Here is an 18,599-nt window from a genome sequence, read left to right as displayed (position 1 = left end):
TAAGAAATGGTTTGGGGAAAAGCAAACGGAATATAGAACCTGTTAAAAAGTTAAATAAAACTATACTTCGTTAACATCAGGAAAAAACACAATGAAAAAATGGTTTAAACCTGTGCTGTCCCAAACAGTAGCCCCTAGCCCTGTGCGATTATGTAAGTTAGTTAAAACCTAACAAAATTTGGGGCGCCTGGGTGGCGCAGTCGGTTAAGCATCCGACTTTAGCCAGGTCACGATCTCGCGGTCCGTGAGTTCGAGCCCCGCATCAGGCTCTGGGCTGATGGCTCAGAGCCTGGAGCCTGTTTCCAATTCTGTGTCTCCCTCTCTCTCTGCCCCTCCCCCGTTCATGCTCTGTCTCTCTCTGTCCCAAAAATAAATAAAAACGTTGAAAAAAAATTTTAAAACCTAACAAAATTAAAAATTCAGTTCCTCAGGAGCTCTCACCACATTATAAATGCTCAGTGGCCACGTGAGGTTAGCGACTCACTAGAGTCGGACAGCACTAAACAGAAAATATTTCCATCACTGCAGGAAGTTTGGTAGACAGCACTGATTCAAAGCAGCACCAGACTGGACTGATCTATATATCCAATATATTGGCTGACACTGCATATGCAGAGGTGCTGAATCAGGGATACCATCAAGAGCTGGGAAAAATCTCAGGGTACCTGGGTGGCTCAATCAGTTAAGCATCTGACTTCGGCTCAAGTCATGATCACGTGTTTCATGAGTTCGAGCCTTGTGTCGGGCTCTATGCTGACAGCTCAGAGCCTGGAGCCTGCTTCGGATTCTGTCTGTGTGTGTCTCTCTCTGCCTCTCTGTCTGTCTCTCTCTCTCTCCCCCCACCTCCCCTGCTCGTGCTCCCTCTCTCTCAAAAATAAACACTAAAAAAAATAAAAATTAAAAAAAAAGAGTTGGGAAAAATCTCATCTTTTTGGTGTATTTCCCTTAACAAAATAAAGACATAAATCCCCAGATAGCGTCAACCAAACACGTATAACCAGTGAGGAGAGTTGAAGAAGTCATGTGAACAGGTCCCCAGGATGATGGAGTCCCCCCTGGGTGCACAGCCCCCCTGTGTCTTCAAGGAAAAGTAGAGGCCACCACACACTCCCAAAGTTGCCCCCAGACTGCCATCCTCAGAATGCCCCAAGTGCCACTGGTGGTAAAAGGGCGAGATGAGAAGTGGTCGTGTCATTAACAACCAGACTCTATCTCAGGCTTCAAAACTGCAGGGCATTGTCCAGCCTTGCCAGGTTATCTGTACGGGACAAAGGCTTTTGTTTCTACTTTCTTACTTAGAGAGAGAGCAAGCACAGTGGGGGAGGGGCAGAGAGAGGGAGAGAGAATCTCAAGCAGGCTTCGCACTGTCAGTGCAGAACTGTGAGATCAAAGAGGCACCTGGGTGGCTCAGTCGGTTGAACGTCTGACTTTGGCTCAGGTCATGATCTCACAGTTTGTGGGTTCGAACCCTGCGTCAGGCTCTGTGCTGAGAGTCAGCTTGGAGCCTGGAGTCTGCTTCAGATTCTGTGTCTCCCTCTCTCTCTGCCCCTCCCTGACTTGCACTGTCTCTCTCTCTCTCTCTCAAAAATAAATAAACATTAAAAAAAAATAAATTAAAAAAAGAACTGTGAGATCATGACCTGAGCCGAAGTCAGGCACTTAACTGACTGAGCCACCCAGGCGCCCAGGGACAAAGCCTTCTGTAATGTGACTTCATCAGACTAAGCATTCCCCCCAGCCTGCTCTCTCTGATCTGGCTCAATAGCTAAACAATCTGCTACTAGTCAAGGGAAACACAAGACAGTGGACTTGGCATGGTGACTAACTTGCTATCTTTCCAGAGCGGCAGTGCTTCTGGAAATGCTGGCTAAGTGAGGACAGTAAAAGGGAATTCTGTTAGGCCCAAGCCAATTAAGTGTTTCCTTACTGCTGGGCAAGATGCCATCAGATGGCCACAGGATTGATTTCCAAATACTGTTATAAAGGCCTGCTCTTTGGTAAAGACCAGACCCACTCCTTCCTTTCCAACATGACAGTCTCAGGGCTTGCGCAGGTTCTGGCTAACGCTTCGTGACAGCATTGTGCCATTCTCATGCTACAGCATCTGATTGCCTATACTGTTGTCCTCGAGGTGTGCTAAGCCGACCCTGTTCCTCATCCTGTCATTAGTCTGCAGGAACCCAAAGAGAAGTCACAGGTTACAGTTCCCTGACTTCAAAATCTCCATCATCTCATCAGCTACTCGAACAAGCATTACCTATAATTATGCCAACACCCAGGGCCCGTGTCTGATTTCTGTCAGTGCTTCACTGATATCCTGAAATTCTCCTGGGGTTCTCCCCAGCCCCCCCCCCCCACACCAACTAGACACTCCCGTTCCAATTCTACCTGGCCGTGGGAGCACCCTGCCTACCATCCACCTCTCTTTAAAAACTTAACTCTTCCTCCTTCCATTCCCCTAGAACCCTAGGAATATAAAGTGATGCAGCAGTTCAATAGATTATTATTAGCACAAGAAAGTGTCTACAAGTTTTAGTATACCTTTCCTAAGAATTTTCATTTTCCTGGAATCCCCAAAAAGCAGTATTTTTCAAACTACTGATCAGGCCCCACATGGGTCTCAAAATCAATTTAGTGGGTTAAAAAAAAATAGGATAGAAAATATCAAGTGCATCAAATACAATGTTTGGAAAGTTTAACTTGAGTTGTGTGTGTGTGTTCTTTTTAAAAAAAATTTATCTATTTTGAGGTGGGGAAAGGGAGATGGGCAGAGAGAGAGAATCCCAAGCAGGCTCCATACCAGCTGCCAGTGCAGAGCCCGATGCAGGGCTCGAACCCATGAACCATGAGATCATGATCTGAGTTGAAACCAAGAGTCAGACACTTAACCAGCTGAGCCACCCAGGCGCCCCTATGTGTGTGCATGCTATTTGGGGCATGATGTAAAATGCATTTCTTTCTTTTGAGAGAAAGAGAGAGAGCTAGAGACCGAGCACGTGCACGTGTGCACGAGCAGGAGAGAGGGAAGAGGGAGAGAATCTTAAGCAGGTTCCACACTCAGCACGGAGCCCAATGCCCAACCCAGGGCTCGATTCCATGACCCTGGGATCATGACCTGAGCCACAATCAAGGGTCAGAAGCACAACTGACTGAACCGCCCAGGCGCCCCTAAAATGCATTTCTTATAGGGAATCCTGACAAACATTTCAAAGCCAGCATCCTATATACCAGGACTCCTTGAACTTTACTGAGCTTAAGAATTTGCTGGAGAGCCTGTTTGAAAAACGCAGGTCCTCAGACCCCATCCTCAGATATTCCTATTCTCTCCGTCTGAGGTATGGTCAAGAAACCTACAAATTTTATTTTACGCAAAACCCATCTCCCATACGATGCAGAATATTGTCCTTGAAGAGTGTGGAACCCAACTTATTAAAGCTCTCCATCACATTTAAGATGCTAGGGAGGAAAAGTGGGGGACAGATCTTTAGCACAGGCTGTGAGGACTTTCAACCAAAGAGAGTCCCTCAGGTCACGTGACAGAGGTAATTGACTTCCTGTCCGCTTGCCTACATCCCTATCCCAAACAAACCTACCTGACTCCCCTCTTTCCTGAAGCCATTCCCTTCCTGCCATTCAACTACTTCCTCTCCTTGAGAACTGAACTCAAATTACTTTTCTACCAGGAAACCTTCTTTGTTAACCACACCGTCTGTTCACCTAAAGGATGCATGTCTTCGATGTCTCTTAATTTATGTCTGTCATTCACTTCCCGTGTAGTACCTGAAGTCTACAAGGCACATGCCATATTCATTTTCCCAAGCTCCCTTACTAGATCCTAAATGCCCCAAGGACGCCTGGCAGTTTCAATTTTGCAGCCCCAAGGGCCCTTAGGGCCATGACTGGCTCAGTAAAGACTCATTGGCTCCTTGCATGTCCTGATTTGTGAACTCTGGGGCCCTGACATCCTACTTAGGCAGAATAGCACATCCTGTCCTGTGGCTTTCCATCTACAGCCACTGCAGACAGTTCCTGCAGCTTGAGAGGTGGAGACAGGGGCCTGGTATCAGGAGGTCAGCTCTGGGTGACCTGGGGCCAGGTCACTTGTCCTATGTGGGCCTCGGTAAATTATGAGGAAGCCAGCCTGAAGGGTGCAGAGCCACTTCCCCAGGGGTGGCCAGGGTCCCATTCCCCTTACAGATCAACCAGCCATACCTTCTTTCTTGCCCCTGAATCTGTGACCTGGGTCAACCTACAAGGCAAGGAATGGTCACCTGGGAGGGAGGGCCCTAGCAGTCACTGCCTACCTGCCCTGCACTGTGACTGGTTTATGAGGTGACTCTGCCATCAGCTTAGTAGCAGAATGCCCAGTCCCAGGGAAGGAGGCGGATCCATTTCAGAGGGGAAGGAAGGAGGCTGTGGGCAGGAAGAGCTGGGCCACAGAAGGTATCGAGGTATCGTCTGAGGAGGGCAGGGGGCAGTAGGCAAGCTTTCCCTGCTTCACTGTTTCAAGCCAGGTCTGCTCCACCATGGGGCCCCAGCCAGGGATCTGTGCCTGGAAGGCAGGAAGAGAACCGGAAGGAAAGGCTGGGAGCCCACAACCCAAGTGAGAGCGAGAGTGTGAAACCACAGGGAGTGAAACACGGGCAGCCCTTTCACAGAAGAGACTTCCACACTCAGAGGCTGATGAAACACTCTCGGGGCCACACCCTGCCCTGCCTGTCCCCTTTGCGGCTCCTCCAGCTCAGTGTTCACTGCAGGGGGCAGACATACTGCTCCAGCAGCAAGGGCCAAGAGCAGCCCTTCGAGATGAAGGCACCACAGCAACACACAGGCATTTGGTGGCCATGTGATCTGGGACAAGTCACTTAACCTCTCCAAGCCCCAGGTTCTTTATCTACAAAATGACATCTGTTTCAGAGGACAGTTGTGATCACAGAGATAACACATGTAAAGTCCCGCCTGGTCCACAGGGAGCATTCCGTCAGTGGCACCTCTGTTATGATGACTGCCCATGATGCTGGCCCACCCTTGGGGACCTCTCCCGCCCTGTTCTCACCTTCTGCTTAGTGCTGAGGGGCTGTGACTTCAGTTTTTCATCCTTGCTCTGGGAAATCCTCAGGAATTGTTTGAGGTCTCCCTGAGGGAAAAGCCAAGCATCGCTGTCAGGTCAGAGGCCAACTATTATCTCCAAAGCATCAAACCAAGCAGGTGCTCACAGAGTGCCTACCTGTGCAGGTGAGAAGCCCTGACCTGAACCTCCACCCCCACTCCCTTGCAGGAAGTCTAGTGGGAATTTAAAAATATACAGAAAATGGCTCTTAGAATCTCTCTCAGTCAGAAAGACTGGGGGACTGCCATTCCTACCCTCAGGGGAGCTGCAAAGAGGTGGGTGACAAAGCCCCTGCCCTCAGGGAGCCTCACAGACCTGAGAGGGAACCCCTGTCCCCCAGGGGGTTATTATCTGATAAACATAGGGAGGAGGGAAGGAACAGCAGCAGCAGAAACATCCATAAAGTACTCATAAGCAGCTGCCAATGGAAAGAGAATTGCTCCTCCCCTTCCTGTGAGCTGGGCAGAGGGTGTGACAAGCAGCAGCTTGAGGACCAAGGGAATAAGGCTTAGATCGGTCGGGGGGGGGGGGGGAGGGATGCACAGTAAGAGGCATAATGGGACATGGCAACTAAGGTGGGAAGAGAAAGCTGGCAACTGGGCTCACACTGGTGCCCCAGATGGTACGGGATGCCAGGAAGGAAAACCAGTCCTGCTAAGTTTATTCCTAAAGGGTCATAAGCCCTGGAGAGAAGGAAAAAAGACAAACCAAAGAAAACCCAAGTCAAGGAAGAAGGCCTGGAATGCATCCATGTGGTGCACAGAGGGAGAAGCTGGGAAGAACCGGGGACCAGACCCCCAGGCATGGGGCTGGAGGACAGGAAAGATGGACAGGCAGGTGTCAGAGAGCTGGCAGGGACCGGAGGCTGAGTGTCTCAAGGAGGCAAGGGCAGGCAGACGGAGACCAGGTGAGAGGAGGCTCCCGTGGTGCCCCACCCCCAGCCAGAGCCCTAGACTCCCAGGTCCCCTCCCCCCGCAGCCCAGCGTACCAGGTCCACGTACTCCAGCACCATGTAGTGGGGTTCGGCCTCCCGGCACAGCCCCAGGAGCCGCACCACGTTGGCGTGGTTCAGCTTCCCAAACATCTCGAACTCCCTCCGGAAGTCCAGCTGCTGCTGCTCATCCCGGCTCTGCAGGCTCTTCACAAGCACCAGGGTCTCCGCCACCCCCTCCTCCAAGCCCTGGGCCTTGGCCAGGAACACCTCTCCAAACTCACTTTTCCCTGTGGGTGCAGGTCCGAATCCATCAGCTGCTTTTGCTCAAGGAGAGGAGCCTCTGACTTGGGGAGGTGCCTTGCCTCTCACAGAGGGAAGCCTTTGCTGTGCCCCACCCGGCTGGATGGGGCGCTGGCCCTACTTGTGCCGCGTGACCCTGAGCAAACCCCTCCCTACCTCATGCTGGGCTTCACAGTCTCCAATGAGACTGTGTAAAATGTGTAAAATGAAGGGTGGAATTCATAACCAGCATTTTCCAAAGGAAGGCTCATCTGAGAATTTTAGGTGGCTCTTGATAAACAGGTCAACAGGTACATGTTTTTTTTTTTGTGGTTTTTTTTTTAATTTTTTTTTTCAACGTTTATTTATTTTTGGGACAGAGAGAGACAGAGCATGAACGGGGGAGGGGCAGAGAGAGAGGGAGACACAGAATTGGAAACAGGCTCCAGGCTCTGAGCCATCAGCCCAGAGCCTGACGTGGGGCTCGAACTCACGGACCGTGAGATGGTGACCTGGCTGAAGTCGGCCGCTTAACCGACTGCGCCACCCAGGCGCCCCCAACAGGTACATGTTTTAATGTACACTCAGAAAAAATTTAACTCCCACAGATCTGTAATTTCTCACATTTTCTCCTAGAACAAAACTAATTCCTGTTAAGTTTTGTTTTAAATCAGTTAATCTAAAGGAAACGTCAAGTAATTAATGTACAGGAATGACAACTGTGGAGGTGAGGCATGTACAGGCACTGGGGACACACTGCACTTATCTCCCCTGTGCCTCTCGCCCCCTGCTCCAATGTCCTAAGTTTTAGGGACTTTAGAGCCGCCAGCCCTAACCTAACCTCAAGAGAGAAGCAGGGATAGTTGTGACCAAGGCAACGCACCCAGTGTGGTGATGGGCTGTAGGCTCGTCCTCGGGAAGTGCATCTTATCACTGGTGCTATGGCGTTTGTTGGTGGCCGCAGGGCCAGAGCCCAAGCTAGTCAAGGCCACTTCCTCTTGGATCTCCGCTGAGGGCTGCCCATTCTGCAAAGGCCCACCTGAGGAGAAGGAGCATGGTGGGGCGGGGGGGGGGGGGGGGGGGGCAGGGGGAGGGGGTATCAGGATGAGACCACTCTGGCCACCATGGGGACCTCACTCCTCTCCCCCAAACCTCCACTTCCGTCAGAGTGGGTCCAATCATGGTGTCCCACACAAAAAGGCCAGTCCAACTGATGAACTAACTGATGGGGAAGGGGCGAGCAGGCATCCCTTAAATCATAACCACGTGTTGAGGCAGCTGATCACAACCTCGGAAACAGAACAAAGGGTACAAGTCTCATTTGAACCACTGGTCCCTGGACACTATGTTGACAGAAGCGTTTTTGCTTTCGTAGGGCCTCCTCCGTGCAAAGCCCTAAACAGGCACAAAGGGGAAATCAGAGTGAGGGAGCTCCAGGCCCTGCTCCTGAACACCTAAACTGATGGGGGAAACCCAGGAGAAGGGAAACAGACTGGGAGACAGGATGTGCAACAGAAACGTGAATGCGTATACTAATTGCATCTGCGGTTTAGTAGTGCACGGAGAAGGCAGGGAAACACAGAAGCTGGCCCGGAAGCTCCAGTGAGGAAGTCTTGAGCCAGGTTGCTCAGACACCGCGGCCCTGGGAATGGGCCAACTCCAGGCTTCCAGCTAGGGGTGGGGCAGCTTGGCTAGGACCCAGGCTGCCCAGCGCTGCAGCTCTCTCTGTGGCCGCAGGAGGGCGCTTAGCACCTGCACACTGGCACCACCTCCACACCACCGGCCCTCACCATTGAGGCACTCCATCTCGGGCTCCTCGCCCTCGGGCTGCTTCTGAAGGCGCTTGGCCTTGCAACGCTTCTTGCAGTAGAACATGAGACCCAGCACGGCAATGATGTAGGCCACAGCAGCGCCCACGGAGAGCCCAATGGTCTGGATCATCTTGTACGGGGGAGGGCTGCCCAGGCCCTCTGACTCCTCCAGCACCGGCTTGTCTGAGAGACACAAAGAAGGGTCTGGGCAGGGGCCTGTGAAGCAAACCCGGCCCTACTTCTCGACTAGCCCTTCCCCACCCTACGCAGAGACAACCTGACAACCTCGATGGTCTGGCCAAACCAGAAAACCAGGAGGGGTCACCACTGTCACTGGCTTTAACCAGGGCTGGGTCCTTGGGCCCTACCAAGGTCATAAAGAGTTCTGAAGGACATGAGGCCAGTGATTCCCAAGCTGGTGTGCATCTGAACATGAGGCTAGGAACACACATTAAAAAAAACACATCTGTCAAGATGTCAACACAAACCTGCACTATTGCTAATAAGCTTCCTACGTGACTTGACATCTTGAGCCAGGCCCTGAAGAGCAGCATTTGGGAATTTCTAGTTTGAGACACTGCCTGACACAGAGCAAATTCTTAAAGAAATGTGTTTGTGGAAAGGATCTTCTATTCCAGTGAAAGAGAAGCCAGGAATCGTTAGGGAAACTGAGGGAGAGAGGGCTGTGGGGGAGACGATGCAAGATCCCCTGACTCCTGCCTCACACCTAATGTTTCTACAAACGGGCCTTATCACTTCACTATTTCCCATGTAAGTTCCACAGAATATTTTGTCTAGAAAAACAGTTCTGTTGCTAAACCACAAAAGTTTAAGAACTTCTTGTTGAAACCACTCTCATCTTACAGATACAGAAACAAGCCCCTAGAGAGGAAGTAACACCTCTAAGGGCATAGAGCTGGTTAGCAGGAGAGGCCAGATCTGAACCCCAAGAGTTCCTGACTCTAGGCAGAACCTTTTACCTGACACATCATCCTCTCTGGGCCTCCAGAGCAAAGGAACCCTTTCCTGCTGTCCCCTGGCCTGTTCCCCTCCCTGCCCTCCCAGATATACGTGCGGCTGCTGCAGGAGACCTGGGAAGAAGCATTTTAGGACAAGAGTACCACTCCCATGCCTCTCCCCAAGTTGCGTGCATGTGCACACACACACACACATACACAAACACGCAAACACCAGCTGCGGCATGTGAAATCAACAACAGCCCAGCTCTAAGCAAGGAAGCTGACACTATGCCATGGCATGGTGGAGGGGACACCACTGAATCCCAGCCCCCAACACAAAAATGGTTTAAGTGTCTTCCATATACAGGGGATGACAATGAAAATAAAGAGAAAGAAGTCTGGCCCCACAACTTCCCGTGCAGGACATCCCTCCCCAGCACATACCCACAACATAGAGGGGAGCCTCCGTGTGTTTGATGTTGCAGCTGTTGCCTGCGATGCAGGTGTAGCGGCCTGAGTCCTCAGGGGCCACGTCATGGATCACCAGGGAGCCATTCTGGAAGATGTGCATTCTGCCAGGAGAGAAGCCACAGCACTGCACACCTCGCCAGCTCCTGGGCAGACCGGCCGCAGGAGAGGTGCAGTAGGTAGGGGAGGGAGACGGCCCTACCTAGGTCCCAGCTTGGTGGGATCCAGGATGCGGTCTTTGCCCTTCCACTGGATGAGTGGCTTGGGGTCTCCTTGGGCCTCACACCGTAGCAGGGCTGTGTGGCCCTGGTACACAGTCGTGCGCTCTGGTTCCACCTTGAAGGTGATGAAAACTAGATGGGAAGAGCCCAAAAAGGTGTAGGGAGCAGTGAGCAATGGGGCTGGTGGGGTGTGGGCTGCCCCATGGGGCCTGCCAGTCCCAGCCCCAGGGCCCTGCCACGGTCGCACCTGCCACAGTAAGCTGGACATGGGCACGGATCTGGCCCTGCAGCCCATTGGAGGCGATGCAAGTGTAGTTGCCGGCGTCATCACGGGTCACCCTGGAGAAGTGCAAGGTGCCTGCATTGTCTGTCACCCACTCCGGCAGGCTGCTTCCATCTGCAACAAAGGGAAAATCACAGGCTTGGCCAGAGTCACGTGGGTGACTGGCAATGCGCTCTGTCACTCACCTCCACTCAAAATCATGCCATTGCTCCTGACTACCCACAAAGCCCAAACTCCTGAACCAGGCGTTGGGAAGCCCCCGTTACTTACTCCTTCCCCAATTTTTCAGTCCTACCTCCTTCCACTGCCCTATACAACATTTCACTTTTGCAAAATTGACTTCTGATTGGGCCCCAACTCTGCCCTGTTCTCATCCTCACTGCCTGCCACTTCTCACTCCTAGAACCCTTTCCTGCTCTTTGCCACCATCCAGGCTTCAGATCCACTTAGAGCCCCACTTCCCACAGAAAGCTTCCACCAGACCACCTGAGCAGGGAGAGCCCACTTCCTCCTCGAAAGCTACAGTCTTACTCTCTCATTCACACTACTCATGGAGATGTAAAAGCTGGTCCAGCCCTTTGACAGTTTAGCAATCCATGGTAAGGGCTGCAAAAATGTGCATACCCTTTTATACGTAATTATTCCATTTCTGGGAATCTCTCCCAAAGGAAATAAGCCCAAATCCAGAAAAAACTTTGGCTTAAAGATGTTTATTGCAGCAATAAAAAGAGAGAGAGCGAAAGCAGACAGAGAAGGAGAGAGGGGAAGAGGGAGGATGGTTAACAACCAAATCTCCAATGTTTAGGGAATATTTAAGTAAATTACAGTGATTCCAATCATCAGAATATTATTACAATCATCAAAACCAATGTTTATGTATATAAGTATGTGGAAATGCTTGATAACATTAAGTAAAAAAGGGTATAAAATTACATAATTAAGTGGGTCTTCTTTTTCTATAGTGAGCAAAACTTACTCATGTAAGTTTAATAAGTGAAAATTATATGTTTAATAAAATTGCTATGTACAAACAGAAAGATACACATAGAAAAAGAAAGGGGAACACACCCAAAGATTATGGATGATGGGATCCTGCATTTTTCCTCCCAAATTTTTTTTTCTTTTCTTTTCTTTTCTTTTCTTTTCTTTTCTTTTCTTTTCTTTTCTTTTCTTTCTTTTTTTTTTTTTGTTGTTTTTTAGAGAGAAAGCATGTGGGGGAGGGGCAGAAGGAGAGGAAGAGAGAGAATCTTAAGTGGGCTCCACATTAGGCACAGAGCCCAACATGGGGCTTGATCCTACACCTTTGAGATCATGACCTGAGCTAAAATCAAGAGTCAGATGCTTAAATGACTGAACCACTCAGGCACCCCCCACTCTGAAATTTTCTAAAGGGACCCTTGTCTTGTTACGTTTATGTCCCAAAGTAACACTTATGTCCCAAAGTAACACAAAGTCTCACTTTTGAAAGTGAGAAGGAGGACTTGTCTAAGGCCATAACCCGACCTCAGGTGTGTCTGGCTCCTTTCTTCCTAACTGGCCTAAAATTGGTCCCACTTTTCTGGTTTTTTCCCACAATGCCTGGCACGGTGCTGGATTCTCGGCTGGTCCTCAGACATGCACACATCGGACAGTAGGCTGTCCTACCTGCCCCCACCCCATGCCCACCTGGTACCCACCTGCCCGTATCCATTTAATAGTGGGCTTTTCTCGGCCTGTGGCTGAGCAGGGCACCGTGGCCTCCTTGTCAAACTCCATGCACTGCTGCGGCCGGGGTGGCGGTGTGAACTTGAGTTTTTCTGTGTCAGTAGAGGGAGGGTGGGTGAGTGGAAAGAGTTGGAGCTGAGGCAGCTGGAGAGGCCAGGGCAGGCCTGAAGATCCGAGCCCCTGCTGCTCCTTCCTTCCCCTTTGCTCTCCTGCCCACTGGGCCGGGGGCTCTCTTCACTCACGTGCACTCACCCAGCACTTGCACACGGGCTTGGGCCTCGACGCTGCCGGCTGGGGTGCTGCTCACACAGCGGTACCACGTTCCATCATACACCTCCACGCTGTTGATACGCAGGGTCCCGTTCTTGGAGACTTCGAACCGCGAGTCCTGCGGCACGCATTATGTGACTATGACTCTGCCCACGGCCCCACAAGCGTCTCCCCGAGGGCAGTTTCAGGGGAAGGAGTGCTAGCCAGGTGACCACAGTGCCCTCTCCCACCAGCAGCAAACCGCGTTCTCACCTCTGAGATGAGCATCTGGTTTCTATACCAGACGACTGTGGGTTTTGGTGTGGCCTGGGTCAGGCAATGCAAATACCCTGGCTTGCCCTCCTCCAGCTGGCTGTCTTGGGGCTTCTTCAGCCATGTGGGCACAGCTAGAGGTACAAGGAAAAAACAGAAGACCAGTTAACATGTTTGCACAACCAAAGGATCCAATCCTTGAAAACTCTAATAGCACACTCAACCCTGAGCTCAGAAGCCCACCTGCTCTGGTGAAAACTGCATCAACTACTCCTTAGGGAAGGTCTATGGGCAGCACCTTTTGAACATCGTCTTAGTTAACAGTCACAATAAACCCCCTCAGTATGTATTCCTATACCCATTTTACAGCTGAAAAGACAGAGGTTTAAAGAAGTAACAGTGATGTGCTAATACCTGATACAGATAGGATTCAAATCCCTGGTCTACAGGACTCCAACACCCTTGCTCTTTTTATTACACTGGAACACTCCAAGGCCTGGTCCTCGGATCCCTGGTGTGTTCTAAAATTTTTTTAATGTTTATTTATTTTTCAGAGAGAGACAGAGACAGAGACCAAGCAGGGGAGGGGAAGAGAGAGAGGGAGACACAGAATCTGAAGCAGGCTCCAGGCTCTGAGCTGTCAGCACAGAGCCGGATGCGGGGCTTGAACCCACAAACCGCAAGATCATGACCTGAGCCAAAGTGGGACCCTTAACTCTCTGAGCTACCCAGGTGCCCCCCTGGTCTGTTTTAGCCATACTTGTCCCCTGAATAATCTCAGCCAATCTGTGGCCTTCAATGCCATATGAGCAGATGATCCCCAAACCTGTACCTTGACTCCTGACCTCCCCCCATACAAGCTTCAGACTTGCAAATCCAACTGCCTACTGCCATCTCTGACTGCATATCCAACAAGCCTCTTGGGTTTTCTATGTACAAAAGTGAACAAATCATTTCCCCCAGAACCTGCTCATCCCAGTTTCCCCTGTCTTGGTCAACATTGCCACTATGCAGCCAACAGTAGAAGCCAAAACCTAGCCTTGACTTCCCTCTCCACAGCCTCCCATCACATCCATTCTACACAAACCCTATCGACTTTGGCTCCAGAAACTCCTGAATTTGACCATCTCTCTCACCTCCACTGCTACCACTTCTGTTCCAGGCCCTTCAACACTGCCCCTGGATGATTACACTCATCCACTAACTGGGCTCCCTGTTTTGACTCCTGCCCCTAACATTCTGGTATTCTCAGAACGGCTAGAGTGATTTTTTGAGAATGTCACGCTCCGACTCAAAACCTTATAAGGACTTCCTGTCTGACTTGTGGCAGACTGTTTGCAAAGATGACTGTAAACAGTTCTTCCATCCCTTGCTTCTTTGTAATGTGTTGCTGCCACTTTCCCCACCAAGAGCCAGTCTAGGGGCGCCTGGGTAGCTCAGCTGGTTGAGCATCCAACTTTTTATTTCAGCTCAGGTCATGATCTCACGGTTTTGTGGGTTCAAGCCCCGCATGGGCTCTGCACTGACAGAGCAGAGCCTGCCTGGGATTCTCTCTCTCTCTCTCCCTCTCTCTCTGCCCCCCTTGATTGCACTGTCTCTCTCAAAATAAATAAGTAAACTTAAAAAAAAAGAGAGAGAGAGAGACAGTCTATTTCTTTACTGCCTAGAGTCTATGTGGCCGGTGACTTGCCTGGCCCAACACAGAACACGGTGGAAGAAACACTGAGCAACTGCTAAGCTGATGCCTTGAGAAGTCTTCCAGGTTCCACTACTGGCCTCTCGAACCCCAGCCACCATGTGAAGAGACTGGAGCTGGCCTGCTAGAGCTGCCACGGGGGACACAACCAAGGCACTCTGGTAGATATATCCTCCGTCAACTTCGAAACATGCGAATGAAGCCACCGGGGACCAGCCAGCCACCAGCCAACCTATCAGCTGACTGCAAGTACATCTGATCTTTCTGACCACCTTGTAGGGTAAGTAATGGGTTATCAATCCCATTTTATGGATGAGGAGCCTGAGCCCTGGCAAAGCAGGTGGCTTGCTACCCATCGCTGCTCTGTGCACCGAGGAAAGAGTGGGACCTGGGTCTCTAGACTCCCAATCCTTTGCTCCTCCTTTCCAGCCCAAGGGTTGTTTTTTTGTGTGGGCTGTCACCCCAACTTCTGTGCCTGGCTCTCCACTGTCACCTCCCAGCAGCCAACGGAATCCCAAGCAAGCAAGGTCCAGAGTTGAGAGGGCCGCAGGTGAGCACCAGGGAAGCCTCTGTACATCGCACCCAGAGAGCAAGGCCTCAGGGGACCTGGGCTCCCCTCCACCTCGCCTCACCCCTCAGGGCAAAATGCTCACTGGCCACAGTGATGTTGACATCCTGTCGCCGCTGCCCGGCCAGGTTGGCTGCGTGGCAGGTGTAGACACCAGCATCACTCTCCGTGGTACTGGCAAACACCAGCTCATGGCCCTCCTGGAACACCCTGCCACGGGTGGGTAGCCGGACTCCTGCATGCTCCCACCACACACTGGGCTCTGGCAGACCCTGGGGGGGCAAGCAGGCCACACGCTCCTCGCTGCCAGCTGTGAACACCCGTGGCTCAAATGGTGGCATGTCTTCAATCTCTGCAGGGATGGGAGCAGGAGGCAAACAACCCAATTACTGTGGTTCTCAGGGTACCTCATGTGGTCCCAGGGCAAGCTTTTGGCCCTTTCCAGCTCAAACCCTCCCCTAAAACACTGCGTCTCCTCTTCCTGCCCCCAGCATCCTCTTTCTCTCTCTGCACTCTGGGTGGAATCAGGAGCCTAAATCTCTACGTGCCAACGAGGTTGAAAGCAGCCCCCACCTCAGCACCCTAGACCCGGGGACCTACCTGCCAGGTGAAGCGTGGCCTCAAGGACGACAGGAGGGCCCCTCTGCCCCTGGCCAATGCAGCGGTAGACCCCTGCGTTGCGGGGCCGGACCTGGGTCAGCAGCAGGGACCCGTTGGCAAACACCGTGGCTCTGCGGAGGTGTGGGGGACTACAAAGAGGAGAGAATGCTATTTGGAAGAAGTGGCCCCACGGGCATCCTTCTGGAAGGGAATGAGATGGAACCCCATGCTGCAATGGTCAGAGATGTAGGAAGGAATCAGCCAGGGAGAGGACAGGGATAAGGAAGCCAACATGTTACACCGCTCTGCGTGTGTGTGTGTGTGTGTGTGTGTGTGTGTATGTGTGTGTGTGTGTGTGTGTGTGTGTGGGTACGTGTGTGTACACGTGTATGCGTGCACTCACTCACGTGTGTGTGTGGGTGTGCTCCACCTACAGGAGACTCAGCTCTCTGGGTGGCAAGGTGAGCAACAGTGTCAGTGAGAGACAGTGAGTCATCAACAGCATGCACCTGGAGAGACAGAGGCCCACCTCCCCGCAGGGTTAAGACAAGCCTGCCACTAGGGCACCCAGCCCCAGTAGTCAGAAGCCCCTGGGCCACACCAGATCAAAACTACTGATGATTTCCTCAGGGCTGAAGCTAGGTGGGATCCAAGCCCCTCACCTAGGACCACAGCCACACTCAGCACTGCAAAGGTGCTCTCTGCTCTCATAGTGCCTGGGTAAGGACAAAAGTCCACATAAAGGAGCTGGACCTTCCAGCATATTCTGGAAGTGACTGCTTCCTCCAAAAAGTGCATGTGTGTGTATGGGGGGGGGGGGGGGTAAGGTATCCTTACCATTCAGGACCTTCCCATCCAGACTATGGTTACCTAGGTCCCCTGTGTCCCTCCAACCCTGGGTCTCTACTCCCCATCCCAGAAGACCCATATAGGCAGGAGGGGAGAGAAGAGAACGGAGCCACCACTAGCTCATACAGCGCCGTGGTGCAAACGGGAAGAAGATGCCCTTCCCGGAGACTCTTCCCTTTGTTGGACTCATTTTGTAATAGCAAAATATTCTACTGCCATCTGCTGGAAATTTGAAGTAACACACATATAGATCTAGGATGTCTGCAATACTAATGACTTTCTTTTAGAGAATGCACTGGGACAGTACACAACCTGTAACACCTTACCTGAAGGCCCCTTCCCAATTGCCTTACCGACTGCGGTTAGTGATAGGAGTCTCATCTTCAAAGACCCACTGCAGGCTAGGGGGTGGCTGGGCTGAGAACTGACAGTGGAACATGGCCTCTTCATTCCTCGCCACTACCATGTCCCGAGGCGCCAGCACTACCCTGGCAAAGCTCTCGTCTGGGGTGGGAGAAGCACAGGTGCATGAGCAGACAAGAGTGGGGAAGCCCCTCGCATCCCTGCTGCGCCCTCTCCGTCCCCACCCCAGGCTCACCAGCAATGCTCAAGGTGAAGTTCTGGCTGCTACAGGTCTGGCCAAAGGCATTTTGGGCACAGCAGGAGTAGACGCCACTATGCTCAGGGCTGGCCGGCCGGAGGGTCAGGTTTCGCTCCTTGCTGCTGACCGTGTGATTGCTCTGACCATCAGAGAGGGGGCTCCCATCTCGGAACCACTGGTAGGTAGGCCTACAGGCCAAGGGGATCAGCAGCAGGGAGGCAGAGGGTACTCAGGTGACCAGTGGACAAAATACAGGACTAGAGGCTAGACCCCTCAGTTTGCAAATGGGGAAACTGAGGCCTGGGAGGAGAAGTGACTTGCACAAGGGCACAGAACAATTCAGGGGCATAATCAGGTTGAGATTCTACAGCCCTCAGCTCCCAGAATCCAGGATCATTCCGCAAGACAATGCCGCCTCTCCTCAGGTCACTAGGGGCTTGTGTGGGGCAGCATATGGGCAGGGGTGGTTATAGAATGAATAGAGTCCAGGATTTGGGAAGATATCCCTACTTGTCTAGAATAACCCTCTCCATCCCCACCCTCAAAGTCATCTCCTTACCGAGGATGCCCATCAATGTGACAACGCAGTGTGACCTGGGTCTGTGGCTGGATCTCAGCTTCTGAGGCTGGATGTTTCAGGACCACGGGACCAGTCTCAATCCCTGTAGCAGAGGCCATGGTTGCAGAGTGAGGGGCAGAGCAGAGCAAGTGTGGGAAGGCAGAGGGGAAGGAAGACAAGCAGAAAAGGACACAACCTGCAGGCTCTGGAGATGAGAGACAGTGCAGGGAAGCCCTGCAAAGACGAGGCTGCAGCTACAGACGGGGTGGGGTGAGGGTCCAGAAACAGAGGGCCCATCCAGTCTGTGGCAGACAACTCTGATGCCTGGCCACACTGGGCCTCACTGCCCTTGCCATTTGCAAAAGATCCAACACATAAAGGTTCTAGACTTGAAGGAAAAAAAATCTTCTGGAAAAAATAAAACTTTTCTTATCCACTCAAAGAACTGACCACAACTGCTCTCTGCCTGCCTCCATTTAACTGGAAACGGGAGAAGCTGAGGGAAAGGAGGGGTCCTGCAGGGCTCAGTAGTTGAAGGTCTATAGGGAGTGAGCACAGCGCCCTGGCTCTCACATTTGATGTTGAAGGAGGCGTTGGCACTGCGGGCCTCCTCTCCAGTGGCATTATCCCGAGCCACACACTGGAAGGCTCCAGAGTCCTGCAGCCGGTCCACAGCTGCAAAGCTCAAGCTGCTGCCTTGGGCAAAACGCCTCTCAGTGTCTTGGACAGGGGCCCCATCCAGCAGCCAGTACACGTGTACTGGGCCTGGGGTCTCGACTTCACAGCGGAGCAGTGCCCGGCGCCCCTGCAGTGCATCCTGGGAGGAAGGCTCCTTGATGAAGACGATGGCTGCCTGGGCATCTGCGGATGGGGACATGAGAGAGGTATAGTCAGGAGGAGCTACAGTCACTGTCCTAACACAGATCACCCATCACTCTGTGCACAGGATGAAAGGGGCTATGCACACAGGAGGTGGCCAGTAAGTGCAGGAGAGAAGGATCATGAGACTGGAAGTGCCAAGTGTCCATTGAAAAACTCTTCAATTGTGCCGTGTGCTCTGCAGGATACAAAGACATGACACACCAGTCAGTAGGGGGCACAGCGCAATCATACACAACAAGGCAAGGCTCATGCCCAATGAACAGTGTGAGTAGTCAGTGCCTCTAGAGCACAGAAAGAAGAGGGAGTTCCAAGGGCTGGGGACACCAGGGAGGCTCCCTAAAGGAAGGTTCAGACCTGCAGGTCCTGATGCTGGGCAGAGGAGCAAGGGACATTAGCAGGCAACCCTCCCCATCAATCTTCAGAATCCAGGATGTTGAGCAGAGTTAAGTCATGACCCAAAGAGCATCTTGGATGGATTACTCCCACTCACAGTCCCACTGAGTGTTCCGCATCAGAGGTGGCTTTGAATCCCACCCACAGGTGCTCTGTAGCC

At 52.0% G+C, this 18,599-nt stretch overlaps 1 protein-coding gene across 1 annotated transcript in view; it reads right to left on the bottom strand.

Annotated features, from left to right (window-relative positions):
* PTK7 (protein tyrosine kinase 7 (inactive)) overlaps positions 1–18,599 on the bottom strand; it is a 64,328-nt gene that overhangs the window by 8,364 nt on the left and 37,365 nt on the right. The window contains exons 2-17 of the mRNA XM_043591461.1: positions 17,738–18,025; positions 17,165–17,267; positions 16,603–16,793; positions 16,358–16,508; positions 15,156–15,304; positions 14,641–14,907; positions 12,292–12,425; positions 12,022–12,157; positions 11,742–11,861; positions 10,030–10,179; positions 9,764–9,914; positions 9,538–9,665; positions 8,114–8,317; positions 7,207–7,362; positions 6,099–6,331; positions 5,057–5,137 (exon numbers count right to left, since the gene is read on the bottom strand). Of these exons, the coding sequence (XP_043447396.1) occupies positions 5,057–5,137; positions 6,099–6,331; positions 7,207–7,362; positions 8,114–8,317; positions 9,538–9,665; positions 9,764–9,914; positions 10,030–10,179; positions 11,742–11,861; positions 12,022–12,157; positions 12,292–12,425; positions 14,641–14,907; positions 15,156–15,304; positions 16,358–16,508; positions 16,603–16,793; positions 17,165–17,267; positions 17,738–18,025 (2,642 nt within the window). The remainder of the gene's footprint in view (positions 1–5,056; positions 5,138–6,098; positions 6,332–7,206; positions 7,363–8,113; positions 8,318–9,537; positions 9,666–9,763; positions 9,915–10,029; positions 10,180–11,741; positions 11,862–12,021; positions 12,158–12,291; positions 12,426–14,640; positions 14,908–15,155; positions 15,305–16,357; positions 16,509–16,602; positions 16,794–17,164; positions 17,268–17,737; positions 18,026–18,599) is intronic.

This window comes from Prionailurus bengalensis, chromosome B2 (genome assembly GCF_016509475.1).
Source record: "Prionailurus bengalensis isolate Pbe53 chromosome B2, Fcat_Pben_1.1_paternal_pri, whole genome shotgun sequence".
Taxonomy (NCBI): domain Eukaryota; kingdom Metazoa; phylum Chordata; class Mammalia; order Carnivora; family Felidae; genus Prionailurus; species Prionailurus bengalensis.
This window is presented reverse-complemented; position numbering and strand designations above follow the sequence as displayed.